The sequence below is a fragment of the Ochotona princeps genome, chromosome 16 (assembly GCF_030435755.1).
Source record: "Ochotona princeps isolate mOchPri1 chromosome 16, mOchPri1.hap1, whole genome shotgun sequence".
NCBI lineage: Eukaryota > Metazoa > Chordata > Mammalia > Lagomorpha > Ochotonidae > Ochotona > Ochotona princeps.
The window spans coordinates 56,245,306-56,265,759 of NC_080847.1; the positions used below are offsets into that span (position 1 = coordinate 56,245,306).

At 59.7% G+C, this 20,454-nt stretch overlaps 1 protein-coding gene across 1 annotated transcript; it reads left to right on the forward strand.

Annotated features, from left to right (window-relative positions):
• Nucleotides 1-367: 367 nt before the first annotated feature.
• CACNG7 (calcium voltage-gated channel auxiliary subunit gamma 7) lies at nt 368-17,904 on the forward strand. Its single transcript, XM_004596941.3, has 6 exons — nt 368-734; nt 2,433-2,657; nt 3,222-3,308; nt 3,768-3,908; nt 17,003-17,148; nt 17,413-17,904. Exons 2-6 carry the CDS (start codon nt 2,462-2,464, stop codon nt 17,668-17,670), a joined length of 828 nt encoding a protein of 275 aa, XP_004596998.1. The 5' UTR covers nt 368-734; nt 2,433-2,461; the 3' UTR covers nt 17,671-17,904.
• Nucleotides 17,905-20,454: the final 2,550 nt, after the last annotated feature.

A 20,454-nucleotide genomic window follows, 5' to 3' on the forward strand; every position in this document is an offset into this window, starting at 1 on the left:
AGGACCCGGCTCTGCTCGGTGCGCCCGCCCGCGGCTCCGGGACCCGGCCCGGGACGCCCCCCGCCCGCCGCCCAGACCCCAGGCTCCGCCCCAGTGCTGCTCGGGGGGACCGCAGGCTTGCACCTGCCGCCGCGCCTCCTCGGGGGTCTCTCTGTCTCCTTTGCACCCCACCCCCCACACACCCGGCCCAAGGTCTCTGGATCTCCGCGTCTCTCGGCCCGAGGCCTCGGAGCGTCCAGCATCCAGCGGGCTCCCCTCCGCACGGCTCTCTGACCTCTCCCCTGGCCGGGCCCCGCAGCGCCGAGCCCCGCAGCGCCGAGCCCCGCAGCGCCGAGCCCCGGCGGCCCCCGGGACGCCTCGGGCGCGCCGTCCGCGTGACGCCCTCCGCTCGCCCCGCGGCGCCCCTGCCCCTCTGGCGGCTCGCCGCCTGCCCCCTCCTCCTCCAGGCCCGGCTCGCTCCCTCCCTCCCCGCCCGCACCCTCCCCTCCTCCGCCGCAGCCAATGAGCGGCCGCCGGTCCCCGCTCCCGGCTCGGTCCGCCGCCGAGTGAGGCCGCGGGCGCGGGGGGTGGGGGGTGGGAGGCCGGGCGGGGGGCCGGGACGCCGGGCTCCGGGGCTGGGGCGGGGGGCGCGGGCGCCGGGGTCGACCCCGGAGGCGGCGGCCGGGGGAAGCCGCGGGGCCGGTCATGCGGCTGCGGGGCCCGCGGCCCGGAGCGTCCGCCCAGCCCTGAGCGAGGTGAGCGCGAGGGGAGGGTCCTGGCCGGAGGGAAGAAAGAGGGGGCGCCCCTCGGAGGGGACCCGGGGGTGCTCCAGGGCTGGGGGCCAGGCGGCTGGAGGCCCCGAGGTGCGAGGCCTTGCAGGGGATGAAGGAGGGGACGGCCCCGGAGGACCGCCCCGAGGGTCCCGGAGCGCAGGGCTCCGCACTCCAAGGTCCTGCGCCCCTCGGAGAGGAGGCAGGCAACCGCGGGCCGGGAGGCGCAGGGTTCGAGCCTGGGGAGGGGTCCCCAGCATTTCGGAGCGGGGAGTTAGGGCTCCCCTGATTCAGAGTTTGTGCCCGAGGGTGGGGTTTAAGAAGGGGGCGCGGGGCACCGAGCGCCTGGACCCAGGGGGGTCCCGGATAAGGAAGGGCGAGAAGGAGGCTGCCGGCCCCGGGAGGGAGGACCGGAGCAGCAGGACGCTGGGGCGCGCAGGGCGACGAGGAGTCGGGAAGGGCGAGAGAGCGAGCAAGCACCCGGCCGTCCCTGCCGGCATCGGAGGGTGGTACGGGACCCCGGGCAGCCCACCTGGAGGAGGCGACGCGCGCCTTAGGAGGCTGCCCTCCCGCCAGCGGTGGCAGGGAGGACTGGGGGGAGCGCAGCCAAGGCTGGCGGGCGAGCCTGGAGCACCGGGCTGGGGGGGATGGGAGGCAGAGCTGGCCAGAGCTGTGGCTGCGTCCTCCGAGGGCCAGGACCAGGGCTGGGGGGCGGGGTGGGAGCTCGCGAGTGGTGTGTGTTGGGGTGTGTGTGTGTGTGGGGGGGTGTTTACGAAGCTGTCTCAGGAAGTTGGGTCTCAGGTCGTGTTGTCCCGGGAGGCGGTCAGGGGGTGTCTCTAACTTGGCAGTTTTCAAGGATAGCGCTTGCAGGGGGCTGTCCAGATCGCTTGTGGGGATAGCCCCCCCCCCGCTGCGCCACAGGCACACGGGAAAGTTATGGCTGGGGGAGCCCAGAGAGGGCTGTGGATGCGGGGTTTGGGGACTCCTGTCCTAGTTGGAATCTCTTGGGTTCCCCGCCCCCTGGGGGACCTCTTCCTTGGGGAGACCCAGTGTTGGAGGGCATCCAGAGTCCCAGTGGGGAAGCTTAGTGTGAGAAACTGGGGGTCCACAGCTCGTAGGTCAGGTGATGCTGGGTTGGGGGAGGGCTCAGAACTCCTGAGTGGGATTTTAGGCTCAGAGGATCGGATTGCTGGCTTTTCTGGGGTTGCTCTGGATGGAGTGCTGGGTTGCAGGGTCTCAGCTCTGTTCTTGGGTTTGACCCCGGATCAAGGACCCAGCTTCCTAGGTTGCAGGCCCCTGCATGGTGGAATCAGGGTCCTGCCAGCTTGGCTCTGGGGTGTGGGGCACCCCATTGAGGTTGAAACACAGGAGCAGAGTTAGGAAGTCATGGGTCAAGTCCTGAGTTGAAAAATCCACGTCAGGGCCAAGGTTACAGCCCCTGGGGCATCCACGTGGGTGGGGATCTCCTCCAAGGCTCAGGCAGGCTTGGGAGCAGGGGTCTGAAGCGAGGAGTTGGGGTCCTGCAGATGGCCAAAGGAGGGGCACCAGGGCACCAGGTCAGGGCACAGAGGCAGGACAGGGTGGAGACATCCCAGCTGGGTCAGAGCTGAGAGGGTCTCGTGGGGAGCTGCTGACCGGCCAGTGGTGTGTACGGGCACGTTGACTGGCAGATGTGTCTTGCAGGCCCCGCAGGGCGTCCCCCGCCGCCCAGGATGAGCCACTGCAGCAGCCGCGCCCTGACCCTGCTCAGCAGCGTGTTTGGAGCCTGCGGCCTGCTGCTGGTGGGCATCGCGGTCAGCACGGACTACTGGCTGTACATGGAAGAGGGCACAGTGTTGCCACAGAACCAGACCACCGAGGTCAAGATGGCACTGCACGCCGGCCTCTGGCGCGTCTGCTTCTTTGCGGGTATGCCCCCATCTGCCGGCACCTGCCCCGGTCCCGCCCAGGAGCCCACGGGCCCGGTGGGGGTCCACCCCTGGGTTCTGGAAGCCTAGGAACTGACCCCTTTCTCTGTTCTGTGTGCAGGCTTGTTGGGTGTTCCCCGATGCCCTGCTTCCTTGCCCCGTGAGCCCCGGGTCTGGGGATAGCCAGGTGTCGGGCCCTCCCCTCCCGTCACCCCCCCCAGCTTCTATAGCACCTTGGAATCAGCTTCTGGGTTCAGGACTTGACCTGTGGACAGTTCCAGCTTGGCCTGCCAACACCACAGACCCCTCCTGTTAGAAATCCTGCCCTCCCCACACCCCCCAGGTGTACAGCCCCCTCCTCACTTAGGATGCTAGGTTCCAGCCCTGATCTCCTTCCTGGGGGCCTGGGAGGGGCTCCCAGGAACATCTCTCAGGTGTTCTGCCCAGCCCTTCCCTCTTGGCCCTGGTCTCCCCGCCCCAGGTCTGGGGTGCCCCCCCATGTCCACCCTGCCCCTGGCGGGCACCTGTAGTCAACCCGGTTTATTTGTGTGTGTCCTTTCCCCAGGGCGAGAGAAGGGTCGCTGCGTGGCGTCGGAATATTTCCTTGAGCCAGAGATCAACTTGGTGACGGAGAACACGGAGAATATTCTGAGTGAGGGGCAGTCGGGGGAAGTGCTGGGACAAGGAAGCCTGGGCTTGCAGGAAGACTGGCTTGTGGGAGTCAGCAAGGAGGGGCGGGGCAGGAAGGGGCGGGACTCACACCACAAAGGGCGGGGCCAGGAGGAGGCGGGGCTTTGCGTGGGTGCCAGCTGAGGGGCGGGGCCGACATGAGGCGGGGCTTGTAAGTGTGGTGCCAGTTGAGGGGCGGGGCCTATGGGAGGCGGGGCTTGTGCGAGGTGCCAGCAGAGGGGCGGGGCCAGCGGGAGGCGGGGCTTGCAAGTACAGGATGCAGGAGTTAGCTGAGGGCCAGGGCCCGTCCAGGGCCAGGGTGGACATGGCGGTGGGCAGCCCCTGAGAAGGGGGGAGTGGGTGAGGCAGTGGGAAGCTGAAGGAGCCCGAGGGGCCCGTGTCTCCGGCTGTGCCCCCTCAACCCTGCGTCTGGCTCCCGCAGAGACGGTGCGCACGGCCACCCCCTTCCCCATGGTCAGCCTCTTCCTGGTGTTCACCGCCTTCGTCATCAGCAACATCGGCCACATCCGCCCTCAGAGAACCATCCTGGCCTTCGTGTCGGGCATCTTCTTCATCCTCTCGGGTGAGTGGGTGGGTCGCGGGGAGGGGCTGTCTGTGGCCTGGGAGCAGGCCTGGAAGGTAGGTGGTGTGTTTAATGGCCTCTGACAGTCGAGGAGGCTCCTTGAGTTCTGCGCCACACTGATTTTTATTATTATTATGTATGTGAAAGGCTGAGTTACAGAGAGAGAGAGAGATCTTCCATCTTCTGGTTCACTTCCCAAATGGCTACAATGGCCAGAACTGGGGCCACGCTGGAGCCAGGAGCCAGAAGCTTCTTCCGGGTCTCCCACACGGGCACAGGGTCCCAAGGCCTTGGGCGTCCTCTGTCCCTTTCCCCGGCCATAAGTGGGGAGCTGGATGGGAAGTGGAGCCCATGTGGGATCCCAGTGGACACAAGTGGTACGTGGTAGCTTCCCTTGTGGCCAAGCACTGGCCTCTGTTTTTTGAATGTTTTAAAGCTGAAAAGTCAAAGAAGTTTTGTTAGGAACACCCGTGAAGCCACTGCTGAGAGCCAGCCCGGGGGGCAGGCATCATGTCCTGGCCTGCTGTCCATCTGTGTTGCTCCCTGGGTGTCAGTGGCCTGGCCGTGTACCCGGGCTGTGCAGACAGGCAAGCATCCTCTCTCTCCTCCCTGCTCCCCACCCACCTTCCTCCCCCCATGGGAAACAGGGTGCGACCTCCGTGCAGACTGGCGGGGCACCGTGTGGAGCCAGACACTGAGCTAAAATAAGACACGGAGAACATCACGCCCGCTGGCGGAGCGTCACAGCCCGCGCCCTCCTGCGCATGGCAGAGTTGTGGCCTAGAGAGAGAAAGTGGGGCAGGAGGAGGCAGCTTCACGTCACCTGCACAGAACGCTCTAAATCCCTTTGTAAGTGGCGCACGGCTGTGACGCGCCCGGTCCACACAGGGGGGCGGGTGGAGTGGCAGGTGTGGGAAGTTGGAAGATGAGTCTTGTGCTGCCAGGAGCGAGACCCGTGCACGGTCTGCTCAGAACGTGCGCGCTGCGTTCACTGCGAATTTTGAGAGGACTCTTTCCAGTCCCGATTCCAAACCAACCTGCCTGCTTGCTCAAGGCTCGCTTCTCCGAGGGGATGCCAAGGGACAGGGGACGCGGGGACAGGGCGAGAGTCAGACCCCAGCCGCTGGGACTGGAAAGAACGATGACACGGTGGGGCCATGTGAGACAGAGTGGACCCCGGGGTCCAGCCTCATGTGTGCAGGTCCCGTGCAGCCCCAGGTGTCCATCGTATGGCACAGGTCTAGACCTCCTGTTGCTAGCAGCACTGCCTGCTGGCTGAGCTGAAGCCTTGCTTTGGGGGTGAGGGAGACAGCTGTTTTCATTTTTTCTACTTGTTTGGAAGGGAAAGTGGCAGGGCAGAAGAGAGCGAGAGATCTTCCGTCTGCTGCTTCACTCCCCTAACGGGCTGCAGCGGCTGGGTGCTGGGCAGGCCTAGGCCAGGAGCCTGGCACTCCATCTGGGTCTCGCGTGGGAGTGGCAGGGCCCCAGAGCTTTCTCCCAGGAGCACTGGCTTGGAGTAGAGTGAAGAAGCCGTGTCTGCATTACAGGTGGCAGCTTAACCTGCTGTGCCATGATGCCAGCCTCCAGAAGTCTGAGATAATTTGAAAAACTCCTAACTCTTGTGGCCCGATGTGATAGCCTAGCAGCTAAAACCTTGCCTTGCATGCCAGGGATCCCATATGGGTGTCGGTTTGTGTCCTGGCTGCTCCACTTCCCTTCCAGCCTGCTGTTTGTGGCCTAGGAAAGCAGTCGAGGACCCTGTGCCCACACGGGGGACCTGGAGGTTTCTGACTCCTGGCTTGGGATTGGCGCAGCTCCGGCCATTGCGGCCACTTGGGGAGTGAACCTCTGACTGGAAGATCTTCCATTTTGTCTCTCCTTCTCTCTGTAGATATAACTGTCCAATAAAATAAATAAATAATAAGTAACTAGATACATAGATAGATAGATAAAATCTTTTTTAGAACCCTCCTAGCTCTTGAGTGGAAAGCCCCCCAATCCGCCTGCCTCGTCTTCCTGATGGAGGGGCTGGGGGTTGTCAGAGCGAGCACTGCTGGAGGTGGCATGCACTTCTGGGAAAAGCCGTAGGAGAGGGTCCCATGTGGATGACATGTGGCCCAGCAGGCCACACTGCCTGGGGAGACGGCTTGGCCTGCCACCTGTGTGGGAGATCCCGAGGGAGTTCCAGGCTCCTGGCTTCTGCCTGGCACAGCCCTGGCTGTTATATGGGTATTTGGGGTGTGAACCAACAGATGGAAGCTCTCTCTCTCTCTCTCTCTCTCTCTCTCTCTCTCTCAACTTTCAAATACACCGTGTAAGTCTTTGAGCACCCTCAGGGGTCTGTGGCAATAGAGACCAGAAGGACTGCTGATACTGAGGTCCAGGCCTTGGCCACTCAGCTCTGAGGCTGGGCAGGACAAGCCACCAGGTCAGAGCCAGCTGACCGACGGACTGGATCTGCTTGCCCAGTGCCGCAGGGGAGGATGGCAGGGTGGCATTGATTTTTTTTTTCTGGGGCATGGGAGCCATGTCTGGGCATGCCCCGCTTCCACCCCCACCTCTCCTCCCATCACCCAGCGGGGTCTGAGTCCCTGCTGTTTCCACCCTGCGTGTGTCCCAGACCCAGAGCTTGGCATTGGAACACAGCTGAGCCCTCTCGTGCCCACCGTGAGAGCCCAGGCGCTGAGAGCTGGCGGCGTCCTGCATGCAGGTTCGCCCTGGCCACACACCCGTGGCAGGTCCCACAGCCCCGAGGCTCCGTGCCCACACCGCCTTCTGCAGCCCGCACCACTCCTGACGCCATCACTGGACCTCGCCCGAGGCCTTGTCGCTCTGGCTCCCTGCCTGGGGCTTCTTCCCAGCATGCAGGCCTGTTCCTCAGTGCCTGCTCTGACCTGTCTGGACCTCCACTATGTCACTGCTTGCAAGCCGCCTGTCATGCTTTTCCATAGTACTCTTTGCTGTTGCCATCTGTTTGCTTTTTAAGATTTATTTTGTTGTTTATCTGAAAGGCATAGTTATAGGGTGGGGTAAGACACACAGAGAAACATCTTCCATCCGCTGGTTCATTCTCCAAATGGCCACAGCAGAGGCCAGGCAGGAGCCAGAAATTCCATCCAGGTCTCCCATGGCGGGCACAGGGCCCAAGCACTTGGCTCATCCTCCACCGCCTTCGCAGGTGCACCGACAGGGAGCTGGGTGGAAGTGCAGCAGCCAAGGCCTCGGCAGATACGGGATGGCAGCCAGGTCGCCAGCTCCTGTTGTTTGGGTCTCCTCCTGCTACAAGAACATGAACTTGCCAGGGGCGAGGACTCCCTCCCAGGCGGTCTCCCTCCTGTCCTCGGCTTGCCCGTCTGAACCACACCACAGCAGGAAGGCCACACTGCAATCTGTAACAAAGTTTCCTGTACTTACTTTACATGTCCAAGCAGATTCAGAGGGAGAGAGATTCCATTTGTTCCTCAAATACCAGCGACAGCCAGGGCTGGGCCAGAGAGAGAGGAAGAGCCTAGGCCTCCATGCGGCTCTTTCACGTGGGTGGCAGGGGTCCACGCTTTTAGCGGTCTCCCCAGGCACAATGGCAGGAAGGTGACATGAGAACAGGGCTAGGACTTGAACTAGGCACGATGTCACGGGGTGTGGGTGTGCCCAGCAGTGGCTTGCATAGCAGTGGCTTACACCAAATGCCCCATGCCCGCTCCCCTGCCAACCCCACACCTGGAAATATCTCTGTGTAGAGGATGAATGACAGTGTAGGTATCCTGGTGTGGTGAGGGGGGGAGCAACCTTGGAGGGCTTCCAGGAGGGGGTGACACCCCTATTGATGCTGACAGGGTGAGGGGGAGTTTTTTTTAAGACAGGAGGCTGCCCGGTGTGGATGGGTGGAATTCACAGCCAGGGTGGCGGCCCCCAGTGCAGCTCTCCATGGTGCTGGAGCTCCATTGCTGTGCAGCCAGGTGCGTTCCCATTGAGCTGGCTATGCCACTGAGGCTGACCACAGCACTCCAAGAGTGACCGAGCCCCGTGGCTGCTCAGGGGGTGAGCAGAGTGCAGAGTTGGGCTGCAGGGACAAGATGAACTGGAGAGAAGAATGACTTACTAAGAGGAGAAACGGAAGCGCATGTCCCCATTGGAAGCGCGCGGCCTTCCCCGGAGCCCCGTGCTGGCTGCTTCTGTAGATGCTGTGTGGAGCATGAGCCGGGGCTGCAGGGGGAGGAGGCGGCAGCGGGCGGCAGCGGGCGGCAGGGACCTGGCGAGCCTTGCTGAGCGGGACTGCTGTGTGAGCTGGGCACGGCAGGGGCCAGGAGGGGTGCACGTCCACTCTGGGGAGCCTTTATCTGGAGGCAGAACGCCAGGCGTGGGGCGTGATGGGGATGCCAAAGGGGGGTTTCTGAGGTATTCAGGTTGTGAATCGGACACGAAGGAAACAGCTAGGACTCAAGACAAATGATCTGCATTTCTTTGTAAAGTTTGTTGTATTTATTTGATAGGCAGTGAGAGAGAGAGAAAGCACGCTTTACCTGCTGGTTCATGCCCCAAGCAATTATCCCAAGAACTCCATCTGGGTCTCCCACCTGAGCAGCAGGAATCCAAGGATTCGAGCTGTCCCTTGGGGCCTCCCCGGTGCGTTAGCAGGCAGCTAGACTGGAAGAGGAGCGGCCGGGACTCTAGCCAGGCGCTCTGCTGTGAGCTGCAGGCCTGCTGTGTGTGTGACTTACAGACCAGAGTGAGGGTGACTTCGGGCCTCCACCATATTGTTTTTAAAGATTATTTATTTATTGGAAAGTCAGATATACAGAGAGGAGGAGAGACAGAGAGGAAGATCTTCCATTCGCTGATTCACTCCCCAAGCGGCTGCCATGGCTGGAGCTGAGGCAATCCGAAGCCAGGAGCCAGGAGCCTCTTCTGGGTCTCCCACGTGGGTGCAGGGTCCCAAGGCTTTGGGCCGTCCTCAACTGCTTTCCGAGGCCACAAGCAGGGAGCTGGATGGGAAGTTGGGCTGCTGGGATTAAAACTGGCGCCCACATAGGATCCTGGCATGTGCAAAACAAGGACTTTAGCTGCTAGGCTACTGTGCCGGGCCCCGTCCACCATCTTTTAAGACCTGTTGCGGGTTGCTCTCCCACCCAGTGAGATTTTATGGGCTTGCTGTCCAACTTGTGCAATGCTGGCAGTGGAAAGTGCTGTTCCATCCAGAGGGAGAAGACAGTATAGTTTTGGGGAGGGGCAGAGGAAGAGCAGGATTTAGAGTACGTTACAAAGGGTGAGCAGCTCAGAAGCTGTTCTAGAAGTTTCTGCTATGTGGTGCGTGTATTCATCCAGCCAGCCAGGACTGGTGGTATGTCAAGTGCTGTGCTACAGACGGCATGCCGTGGAAGTCAAGTGGGCTGGCTCCTGGCAGCCTGGGGGAGTGAGGCGTGAGAAGCTGTGGTGGGGAACCTCGGCCTGGGCCGGTCTCCTTCTGAGTTCTGTTTCTGCGAACGTGACATTTAGCTATTTGCTGTATATATAGTTTCCTTGAACTTTCATCAATGTATTTGAAGTGAAGTGTGGGGGAATGAGCAGGGGAGAGAACTTTCATCTACTGGTTCATTTCTCAGACGCTGCAGCAAGGGGGCCCGTGAGGGGTCCCAAAGGCTCCAGGTCCTTGGCCGCCACCTGCCGCCTCCCAGGGCGGGCAGGAGCTGATTGGAGGAGGCACAGCTAGGTCTGGTTCCCAAGCGTCGTCAGTGTCACGTGAGCCGCAGTGCGAAGCGCTGTGCGCACCTTCTGAGCGCAGCGGAATGATGTTCCATGGGACAAAGTGGGATACAGAGAAGGACCACAGTCCTGCTTTTTTCCACCCATGCAGGTCAGCCCACTGTTCAAATGGCCTGCCACATCCCCTCTGTCCATGTCTCCTCCCACTCGTCTCCGCACACGCACAAAGGCGTTCTGCTTTTGAAGGCACGTTGTCGCATCGCAGTAGTTCTTAGGAAAGGTTCGTGCGTCGTTTGACAGTGCGCTCCGCTGGAACTGTGGCTCCTAGGAATCGCGTGCCGCTTCCGTCGTCCTAGGAATCGCATGCCGCTTCTGTCGTATGATTCAGTCCCCCTCCAGGCTGTGCCAGGTGTCTCAGGAATGTTGTCTTAGCTTTCCCTGCGAAGCACCAGGCCTCTGTCTAGGCTCACACGTGACACGGAGCAACTAAAGTCTCTTTTTGTCTGGATTAGTTCCTTCAAGGCTTTTTTTTTTTTTTAATTTTATTTTTTACAACACTCACTTTTAAAATATATTTCCTTATAAAAACACGGACAGAATGGAGTAAGGCGCTCACACGCATCCTTGCCTTGGTTCAACAATCCCAGACATATGGCGCGTCTTTTCTTAGCCCTCCTGCTGCGTTCTCCTTGCCTGCACTTCTTGCCTGGTTTTCCAGCCAGTCTCGGCTTCAGCCCATCTCATGCACGGATATTTAGGGCCTCTCCGAGTTACCAGTACTCCTCTGTTTACTAGAGGCGCGACGCCGCTGGCAGGCCCAGGCAAATGAGAGCAATTGCTGAGTGTCTGCGAATCCCTACTTGGTGTTCAAGCCGCTCCATCCGGCTCGTATAGGCCTGTTTACAGCCCGCTTGCGTGTCAGGACCCACATTCCACATGTGCGTTCCACTGATTGATCTCCAAAGTGTCTTTTCGTCTCAACAAGTCCCCGTCCTTTTATTTTTTTGCCATTTACTTTTGGCGAGCCGTTGGAATTCCTGCATTCTGGGGTTCTGGTACCATAGGCTCTGGGTTTATTTGTTCTCCATCCGTCTTGGGGATTTGCTGTAAGATGTCAAACAATCCTGAACAGGTCCTGGTTTGGTCTTTTCTGCTTTTAGTGTTTTGCTTATTTAAAGATTTATTTTTGTTTTATTGGAAAGGCAGATCTCACAGAGAGGAGAGGACAAGAGAGAAAGTTCTTTCATCCACTGGTTCACCCTTCAAGTGGACACACTGGCCAGAACTGAGTTGATCCAAAGCCAGGAGCCTCTTCTGGGTCTCCCACATAGGTACAGGGTCCCAAGGATTTGGGCCGTTCCCTGCTGCCTTCCCAGACCACAAGCAGAGAGCTTGATGGGAAGTGGAGCAGCCAGGACACAGACCGATGCCCATATGGGATGCTGTGCTTGGAGGTAGACGGTTACTCAGTTGAGCCATCTTCCTGGCCCCTGGTATATTTGTTCGAAAGGCAGTTGGACAGGAAAGAGGCAGAGAGATCGTCCATTTGCTGGTTCACTGCCCAGCACTGGGCCAGGCTGCAGCCTGGAGCAAGGGGCTTCATTTGGGTTTCATGTGTGGCAGAGGCTCGAGCACCTTGGCCATCTTTGGGCTCTGCTCTTCTCCCAGGCGCGTCGGCAGCCAGGGTGGAGGCCCAACCCATGCGCCACAACTGTGGCCCCTCTTCCCTTTCTTGGCGCGAGCAGATGCTGGGCCTGTTTCTGTGAAGTGCTGGGGTGGATGACTGGCTGAGCTGACCCAGGTTATGGACCCACCAGGGTATGCCTGGCAGGGTTCTCATCACCTTGTTCAGTCCACTCTTTTCTTGGTGTGCTCTGGGAGCTGGGAGCGACGTGTGCCCAGGAGGCAGCTAGCACACACACGCCGCGAGGCTCGGCTGCTGCCCTGCTGCCCTTCATGTTGTGAATTGGGTCAGGCTGTCCCGTGGGGACGTGAAAAGGGGCTGTTGCTGAGAATGCTCTGATCATAGTGCAGGTTTTGCTCACTGTAGCGCTGGCATTGTGTGTAGATGACACGGTCTTTTCCAAGTTTATGATAAAAGTGTGGCTGGGACAGGCGTGGTGCCGCCGTCTGGGCGGCTCCTCCAGGTCCCAGGTTCCGACCCGCTCCCTGACCAGCTCTCTGCTCCTGCACCTGGGAAAGCAGCAGATGCTGGCCCAAGTCCTTGGGTCCTGTCAGCCACATGGAAGACCCTGGCGGAGTGTCTGGCTCCTGACTGAATCCTGGCCCAGCCCTGGCTGTTGCACGCATGTAGTTAGTGAACATGCAGGTGGGAGGTCTTTACATATACATGCACACTCGTGTGGATGTGTGCACACATCGGCAGCTAACTTGCACGGGGGCAGGGCTGCATGAATACACGCTGCAAGCACTTCACTCCCGAATACTTCCAGCAGGTAGTTCCTAAGAATAGGAGAGTTATCCACAGAACCAGTCTGGAAGTCCAGCATTGGAACAGTACAGTCATAGCCAGTCCACAGTCACGTGTCACTGTGTGTGTATGTGTTTTAAGACTTTTTGAAAGAGTTGTAGAGGAGAGAGGCAGAGGCTGAGAAAGAGAGAGGGAGAGAAGGAAATCTTCTATCCACTGGTTCATTTCCCAGATGGGAACAAGCCAGGAGCTTTTTCCGGGCCCCCCATACGGGCACAAGGTTCCAAGGCCTTGGGCCGTCCTCGACTGCTTTCCCAGGCCCCAAGCAGGGAGCTGGATGGGAAGTGGAGCAGCAGGGACACAGGCCAGCATCCAAACTGGGTGTCACAGGCAACCACCTCGTCTTTTATCATGTTTTTCCTGATTCAGGATCTAACCGAGGGTTGTGCTTTAGGTTTCCTGGTGACGACATTTAGTCTCCCTTCATTTTTTTTTCCCCTTAAAACATGTCAACTTCTTTCTTTAAAAGGAATGCCTGGTGTAACAGGGATGCGTCACAGAACAGAAAACCCCAACATGCCAGCGTAGCCACCATCCTCTTCCTTCTCCGTTTTCCCGTTTTCTGCCCAGTGCATCCTCTTCCTCCTGTTTTCTGGCTGCCTGCTGCCCGGTGTCCTCCTTTCCCCTGTTAGGATTTCCCTGGGCCCCCGGGGCACTCACGCAGTTCAGCCCTGTGACTGGGAGGCGCTGGTCGTGGGGAGGCCGGCCTGTCTGTCTTTGATCTGGAGCAGCAGTCTGCTCTAGGAGAAGGGGAACTAGAGAAAGACCACAGGAGGCCCCAGGATCCTTGAACTTGAGCTCCGTGTCCTCTCCGGGAGGGGCCCACCTGCTCCCGGCTATCGCTCCTACCACCTGCCTCTTTCCTCAGGAGGCCGAGGCTTCTGAGGGCCCCTGCTTGGTGCAGGGCTCCCCCTTTGTGGAGTTTCCCTGCCTGTCATGACCAGGCTCTGTAAGCGAGCCTCGGCTGGCTGGTGACACACCCCTGCGGGACGTGGGTCCTGGTGTCTGCGACCTGCTGTGTCAGCTCCCAGGACGCACCTGCTGGGCCCCTGGCCGGCACAGGGTCTGTAAGGCACAGGCGTTACTCTGTGTGGGAGAGTCTGGGGTCAGCAACAGACTGACTGTCGCCAGGACCCGCTGCGCCCGGAGGGCTGCCCCAGCCCCATGCTCTGACAGACTTCACTTGTTCTCCTGTTCATGGACACCCTGTCTATTTAAATGTGCCAAGTTGCAGAAGCCATCACCTCCACTCCCGTCCTCATGTTCACGCTGTCCTCGGTGTGACAGGTGGGGAGCTCAATCCTTCAACACTTGCTTCTTGGGCTCTTCCTCACCTTGTGGGCTGACCCCCACCCAGGTTTCCCCGTAGCCAGTAAACAGTCACCATGGGGCTGGGCTTCCTTCCATGGAGCTTCTTAAAATGGCTGCACAAAGCAACTCAACACACACATTTGCTCAAACCTGCAATGCCCACCACTGCCCCTGACCACATCCACGCAGACGCCTACTGAGCAGGCAGGTGTCGGGATTTCTGGGCAGATGCTTTGGTTCTGGGTTTCTTCGTTTTTTTTTTTTTTTTTTTTTTATTGAAAAAGCAGATTTACAGAGAGAACAAGAGACGGAGAGAGAAAGAGCTTCCATCTGCTGATTCACTCCCCAAGTGGCCGCAACAGCCAAAGCTAAGCCGATCCAAAGCCAGGAGCCAGGAGCTTCTTCCGGGTCTCCCACGTGGGTGCAGGATCCCAAGGTTTTGGGCCGTCCTCCTCTGCTTTCCCAGGCCACAGGCAGGGAGCTGGATGGGAAGTGGAACCCCAGGACATGAATTGGTGCCCATGTGGGATGCCATGCTTGAAGGGGGAGGACTGGTCAGTTGAGCCATTGCACATCGTTTGCTTGCCAACCTTGTCCCCCAACTATGTTTTTCTTTTCTTTATTTTTGACAATCTTTACATGGTTAATTAGGGCACAAAGATTCAAGGGCTGCAGGGAAGTGGGTAAGACTATACTTTCCGCATTCTCTTTTTTTCTGTATCTGGGGTAAAGGGGAGCTAAAGGGAGAAGCCCCACCCAGCCTCCCACCCACCCCAGGTTCCCGATGTGGGGCATGCTCCGAGGGTCCTGCTCAAGTGGTTTTGATAGTTCAACAGTCAGAATTGCTGCCAATCTCGCCGTTCCAAGCATGATGAGGTCACTGCAGAATCCACTATTTGACATAGTCCATCTTAGAGTCTCCATTTGCCCAGTTTTTCACTGTCAACACATGGCTGGGGTAGTTGATTGATTTGTTCTGTCCTCTGTTGTGGTGCCAGGTGTCCTCTGCAGGTTCCGATAGACTGCCATATCCTCCATGTGTACCTGGTTGTGCTCTGCACTGCTCCATCTGAGCCTCTGAGGAGGCTCGGCTCTGGCATTTGCACTCCATGGCAGACCATGGAACCTGCACTTCTCTTCATGGTTGGGTTTCTGAGTCCAGCAGTTCGAGTTCCCCAACTATGTTTATTATCCATCTGACCCTCGCCTCTCAGCCTCAGGGGCTGCCTGTGCTCCCCTCAGTTCCATGGGAGTCATCCCATGGGTTTGTTCCCATGTTTCTCACCTAACCCTTGCTACTGGCATCTTGGAGCGTAGAGCGCACTGGCCTGGTCCCTGCAGGAAAGCGTGCTGCGTGTTGCTCTCTCCCAGGCCCAGCCTCCTTCTCGCCTCCTCCCCTCCCTGTTTGTTTTCCTTCCGGTCTCTCTCTTTTTGCAAAAACAAGCAGGTGCCCATGTGTATTCTTAGCTCCCTGCTTGCTTGCGGAGAAGGTGCCCTGCTGGATGCGCTTCTGTGCCTGAGCTGCTGCTTCACTCAGCAAGGCAGGCTGGCACCGCCGCGATCACCCGGCCGCTTCACACAGGCCTCCCTCCTTCCCGGGGCACACGGCCTCTGCTGGCTGTGCCCGTCGGCTCCCCTCCTTCCCGCGGCACACGGCCTCTCCTGGCTGTGCCCGTCGGCCCCCGACGTCACGGCATTTCATTGATTCCAAACAGCACTGCAGTGCAGGAGGGTGTATATATGAGTCTTTTGATGGTTGGGGAGTGACTGCTGGACACGGCCAGAACACCAGTCCCGAGAAGTGGGGTTGCGGGGTGACTCTGCTGGACATGGTCAGAACACCAGTCCTGAGAAGTGGGGTTGCGGGGTGACTGCTGGACACGGCAAGAAGGCCAGTTCACCACCTCTAAAGGGCCCGGCTGTTATGCATTTCCCCCCAGCTGTCCCGCGTGCATGTGGCAGGCTCTCACTTGAGAGAAATGAGATGTTGTCTCCATTCTCTACACCCCTCCGATATCCAGGGAGGAAGCACTTAAAAAACAAACATAGGATCCCCAATGGTGTCACCAAAGCGGAGACAAACGTGGAGAGACCCAGCTACGGCCACCGAGGCAGACGTGGGAAAGCCAGGGGTGGGGAGAGAACCAGGGGGCAGGGGCACGGGGGCAGGGAGAGCCTGGGCGCGCAAAGCAGGCGGGAGAAGGCTGAGGTCCGGCAGAGGCACGCGAGACCTGCCGTGGGCCCTGTCAGCTCGAAGGTCAGCAAAAAAAGTCAGGTCACGTCATAACCGTTTTCTAAGCTGTCTGCCTTTCCTGGGTCAAACGCTTTCATCACACATCTGGAGGAACTGCTTTGTTTGGCCATTCAGCAGCTGCTGGACACGTGGGCCACTCTTGCTGCAGGTGCAGGGCAGTGGCCAGTTCTCTCAGCTGTCCCCTTGCTAGCGTGTGCCCAAGCATGTCCTGATCCTACCTTGAACTCGCTGAGGAACGGAGATGCTACAAAGCATTGTTCTTCTGTGGCCTTTTTTTTTCCTGGTCATTTAATTAGCGCCGGCCACGCTAAGCTGGAAAGTGGCTGGAGCGGTCGTCAGGCTGTCTGCTGCCCTCCACCTGCGCAGGACCGCAGACGCTCACAGACATGTCTCATTGTCGGACTCTGTGGGAGGATGCCGATAGGGACGGGTGGGTGGCAGTAATTATTGTAGGAGTGACAGGGAGTGGGAGACAGAAACTGATCTGTCCACTGGTCCATTCCCCCAAGGGCTGCAACAGCCAAGGGCTGGTGTAGGGGGAACCAGGAGCCTGCAGCTCTGTCTGGGTCCCCCATGGGCCTGCTAGAGACCAAGCAGTGCCAGCAACGGCTTAGCCAGGTGTGCCGCATCCCCAGCCACCCAGTGGGTACATTTAAGGCAGGGGGCTTCATCGCCCCTGAAATCACCCTTGAGGGAGAGTACACCTGGAGTACAGCTCCACCTTGGGCATGGGTCTCCAAGTCACGTCCTGCAGTGAGGTCTGAACGGGGCCAGTGCAGTGCCAGGCAGGGACCCATGGCCGGGCAGGTCCTTTCTGTGAGGTCTGAACGGGGCCAGTGCAGTGCCTGGCAGGGACCCATGGCCGGGCAGGTCCTGGCTGTGATGACTGGTCACCGTCCACTCAGCCCTGGAGCGCCTCAGCCCCCAAGTCTCCCTCCAGGCTGAGTGCCCCACCACCCAGCCCCCTGATCCCTTCCTGGCTTCGTCTTCCCTGACCCTCCGAGGGCCTCCACATGCCCTTGGCCTGGGACCAGGCTGGCATCTTAGGTGCCTCTCGGCCTTGGCCACGCCCCCATCCCTCTTCTAGCTTCATTTCTCATGGCCTGTACTCACGCCACGGTGTGATTCTGACCACCCATCTCCCTCTGCCCTCTATCCCGGGGCCGTACTCCTGCCCCAGGTAGGTCAGGGACACCCCTGTTCACCTTCCCTGCTTGCACGGTAAGTTCCCAGACAGGGGGTGCTGTGGTGGGAGTGGGGCTATTGATTCGCCTCTGGATTCCTCCACCGGGCCGGGTCCCCCTTCTCATGCCCCGGCGCCCCTCTGTGCACCCCCAGGCCTCTCCTTGGTGGTGGGCTTGGTTCTCTACATCTCCAGCATCAACGATGAAGTCATGAACAGGCCCAGCAGCTCCGAGCAGTATTTCCACTATCGCTATGGCTGGTCCTTCGCCTTCGCCGCTTCCTCCTTCCTGCTCAAAGAGGTGATGTGGCACACTCGGGGCTCTGAACGGGCCGGGGTCGGGGGTGCTGATGGCTGGGTGCAGAAGGGTGAGGGGGCACGGGGTTATGAAGGAGCGGAGCTGAGGGTGTGGGAGCTCCACTTCCTGGGGTCCTGGGATGAAGGGGTCCTGGAAGTTACACCCCCTGGGGTCCTGAGAGGAGGGGGCCTGGGAGCTCCACTTCCTGAAGGCCCCCGCGGGTGTGTATTGGGGGGCCGCCCCAGCACTGACCTGGCCTCGCCACAGGGGGCCGGCGTGATGTCCGTGTACCTGTTCACCAAGCGTTACGCGGAGGAGGAGATGTACCGTCCACATCCAGCCTTCTACCGGCCGCGGCTCAGCGACTGCTCCGACTACTCTGGCCAGTTCCTGCAGCCCGAGGCGTGGCGCCGCGGCCGCAGCCCCTCGGACATCTCCAGCGACGTCTCCATCCAGATGACGCAGAACTACCCTCCGGCCATCAAGTACCCGGACCACCTGCACATCTCCACCTCGCCCTGCTGAAGCCGTCCTGGATGCCGCCTCCGGGGGTCTTTCTCCCTCCTCGCCCCTCTCCCACGGGAGGGAGGCTGCGCCAGCGGTAGGCCCCGCCCTGTGTCCTGCCCCTGATTTCCATAGCCCCCCTCCGTCTCATCACTTCCTCTTTCCTTGGGTCCTTTGGCCTTCACTCGCCCACTCCCTTCCCGCAGACCCCGCCTCCCGAGGCAGGTAGCTCCGCCCCATCCCCTCGTGCTCCCTGCGTCCAGCTCCAAGCCCTGCGCCCTGCCCGCCTGGCCTCAGGGGCGCAGGGCAGGTGAGCAGGCTCCGGCCACCGTCACCCTCCTCTCCTGTCTGCCTGGTTCCCTCTCTCCCTGCTGAGCCATGGGGCCCTCCGGAGTTGTAGCCCCCGGAAGCCGTGGGCATGGTGGCCGCCCCTCACCTGGCGCCCCCTTCTCTGTTCCCCCTGTGGTGGGGAGGAGGGACATCCTTCCTCTCTGACGGCCGACGTCCTGCCCTCCTGCCCCCTCTCCCCACGCCTCCCCAGCACCCGGTGCGTCCGGCCTCCCTTGCCCACCCCCTGCCCCGGACGGGACTCCTCTGGCCCTGCCCACGCCTGTGCCCGCCTCTCCCCCCTCGAGGCCCCGTCGGGGGAGGGAGGGGCAGTAGCGGGGGTCGACGCCCCCCAACCTCTGTCTTCCATATTCTGGCACTTCTCTAACTCCTCAACGTGCCCCTTTACCGCCTCAAACCCCCCCCACCTCTGGCCTCTCTCTAGGGTCGCCTGCCCCCCCCCCAGCTTGGATAGACTGTGGGGAGGTGGGCGCGCAGGGTGAGGTCCCCTTGCGAGGGGAGGAGGGTGTGGGAGCACAGTGCTATACACGGAACCAGAATGGCCCCTGGGGAGGGGGGTGGGGGGGACCGGGGCTTTTAGTTTGCGTCTCAGGTGGGAGGGGGGAGGGAACACGCAGTTAACCGTCTACGCAGCGATTTTTAACGAGGCTGGGGAAGGGGAGGGACGGGGGGCCTGGCTCTGTTATTTACCGTGTATCATATGTAAATACGGACAGAAGAAAAAAAAAACTTCAATAAACTTTATTTCAAACACGTCTGTGCACCTGCGCCAAGGGAGGGCCTTGGCTCCAGGGGCCCAGGCCCGGGTGGGTGGTGGCCAGGGTTAGGGGCACTGCAGGACGATCCAGCACTGGACACGGGCTAACTCATGCCGACAGCTTGCATCTACTGGCCTGGCTCTGCAGGGACTGGGGAGAAGGACCTCAGAGAGCAGGAAGTTGATTTGGCTGCAAAAGCAATGAGGGGGAAATGGCCCCTTGGGATGACGGCACCCCACTGCCCAGTGCACTGAGCTGGGCTCTGGCAGGCCGAGCCACACCGACGACCGCAGGTCCCTTTAGGAGTGTCTGGCCCACCCTCCCTGGACCCTCGCCACCAGCCCATGCCCCCCATGTGCTCCGCTGTGACCCCCTTCATGAAGGAGCAAAGGTGCCCAGAGCCAGCTCTCCCACCTGCTATGTTTTGCTGCTGCCAATTTCTTGTTGCAAACTCATCCTGTGCCCTCCATCTTCAGGGCTTTGGGCTTCTGCTTTTTGGTTTTTGTTGTTGTGTGTGTGTGTGTGTGTGTGTGTGTGTGTGTGTGAGGGGGAGGGTTTGGAAGGGTTCCAAATCCCTCTGGGATGAGGAGAATCGGGGTGGGGGTTACGCTGGCAGGAAAGAATTCGTATTCAGCAGGATCAAGCTCCCGAAGGCAAAGAGGCTGAGTCATTTTGGAGGATTCCAGGAGATTTCTGGAGGTCACGTTTGCGATCTGGGATGCCTCGTCGTTCAGACACGCTGATCGGTCATGGCTGTTGGCAGCACTGTGTCCAGAGGCCATGCCCTTGAGAGCGGCAGTAATTCAGAACTGTCCAACTATTGAGATCTCTTGAGCAGGACCCTCAGAGCATGCCCCCCCATCGGGGACCTTGGGTGCTGTCGGGTGGCTGGACCCAGGGTGCAGAGGCGTTTGGGAGGCTGGGAGTGGCTTCTCTCTTTATCTTCCCGCTTCCTCCCAATACAGGAAAAAAAAAGAGAATGTGGAAATGGTGATCTCACCCACCTTCCTGGGGCCCTTGACCCTTATTATCAAAAAAAAGAAAAAAAGAGGTCACCACTTGGGAAAGAATGCCCCCGTTGATTGGTGCTGTCTGCCCTGCGCATCGATTGGTGCTGTCTGCCTTGCTGGCGGCGCCGGCAACGGTGCTGCACCTGCGCCATTCTGCCGACTTTCACCAGAATGTAACAACCGGAAGGCCCAAAGTTTGTGTTCTTCTCTTGTTTTAAAGCTTCAGCTGGTTTGCTCTGTTTTGCTCTGTGCAGTTTGAGAAGGAATGAAATCTGCAGTTAAAGCCGAGTTGCTTCTAACGGAGTGCTTGGAAAGCTGGCATGTTCTGACATTCAGAAGTCCTTCCCGCTCGCCCGAACGGCAGTTAGCGGCTGTTAATGTGTAACTTCAGGAATATATTATGCAGATGCAAGCTGACATGCTGATTTGTTTATTTAAAACAGCGATAGAGGAGAGACTCTTCCATTCACTGATTCACTCTCCAAGCAGCCACAACAGCCAGGACTGGACTGGGCTGAAGCCAGGAGCTTCTTCTGGGTCTCCCACCCGGGTGCAGGGGCCAGGGCACGTAGGCCATGGGCTCAGCATGATGCGGAAGCAATCAAGGATGGCCCAAAGCCTTGGGACCTTGCACCTGCGCGGGAGACCCAGAAGAGGCTCCTGGCTCCTGGCTTCAGCTCAGCTCAGCT

Bases quoted from the DNA above. Each gene is read 5' to 3' on its own strand.
- CACNG7 (XM_004596941.3), top strand. From the start codon at position 2,462: ATGAGCCACTGCAGCAGCCGCGCCCTGACCCTGCTCAGCAGCGTGTTT. The intron at 3,309-3,767 runs GTGAGGGGCAGT...TGGCTCCCGCAG, and splicing joins GAACACGGAGAATATTCTGA to AGACGGTGCGCACGGCCACC. The intron at 17,149-17,412 runs GTGATGTGGCAC...GCCTCGCCACAG, and splicing joins CCTCCTTCCTGCTCAAAGAG to GGGGCCGGCGTGATGTCCGT.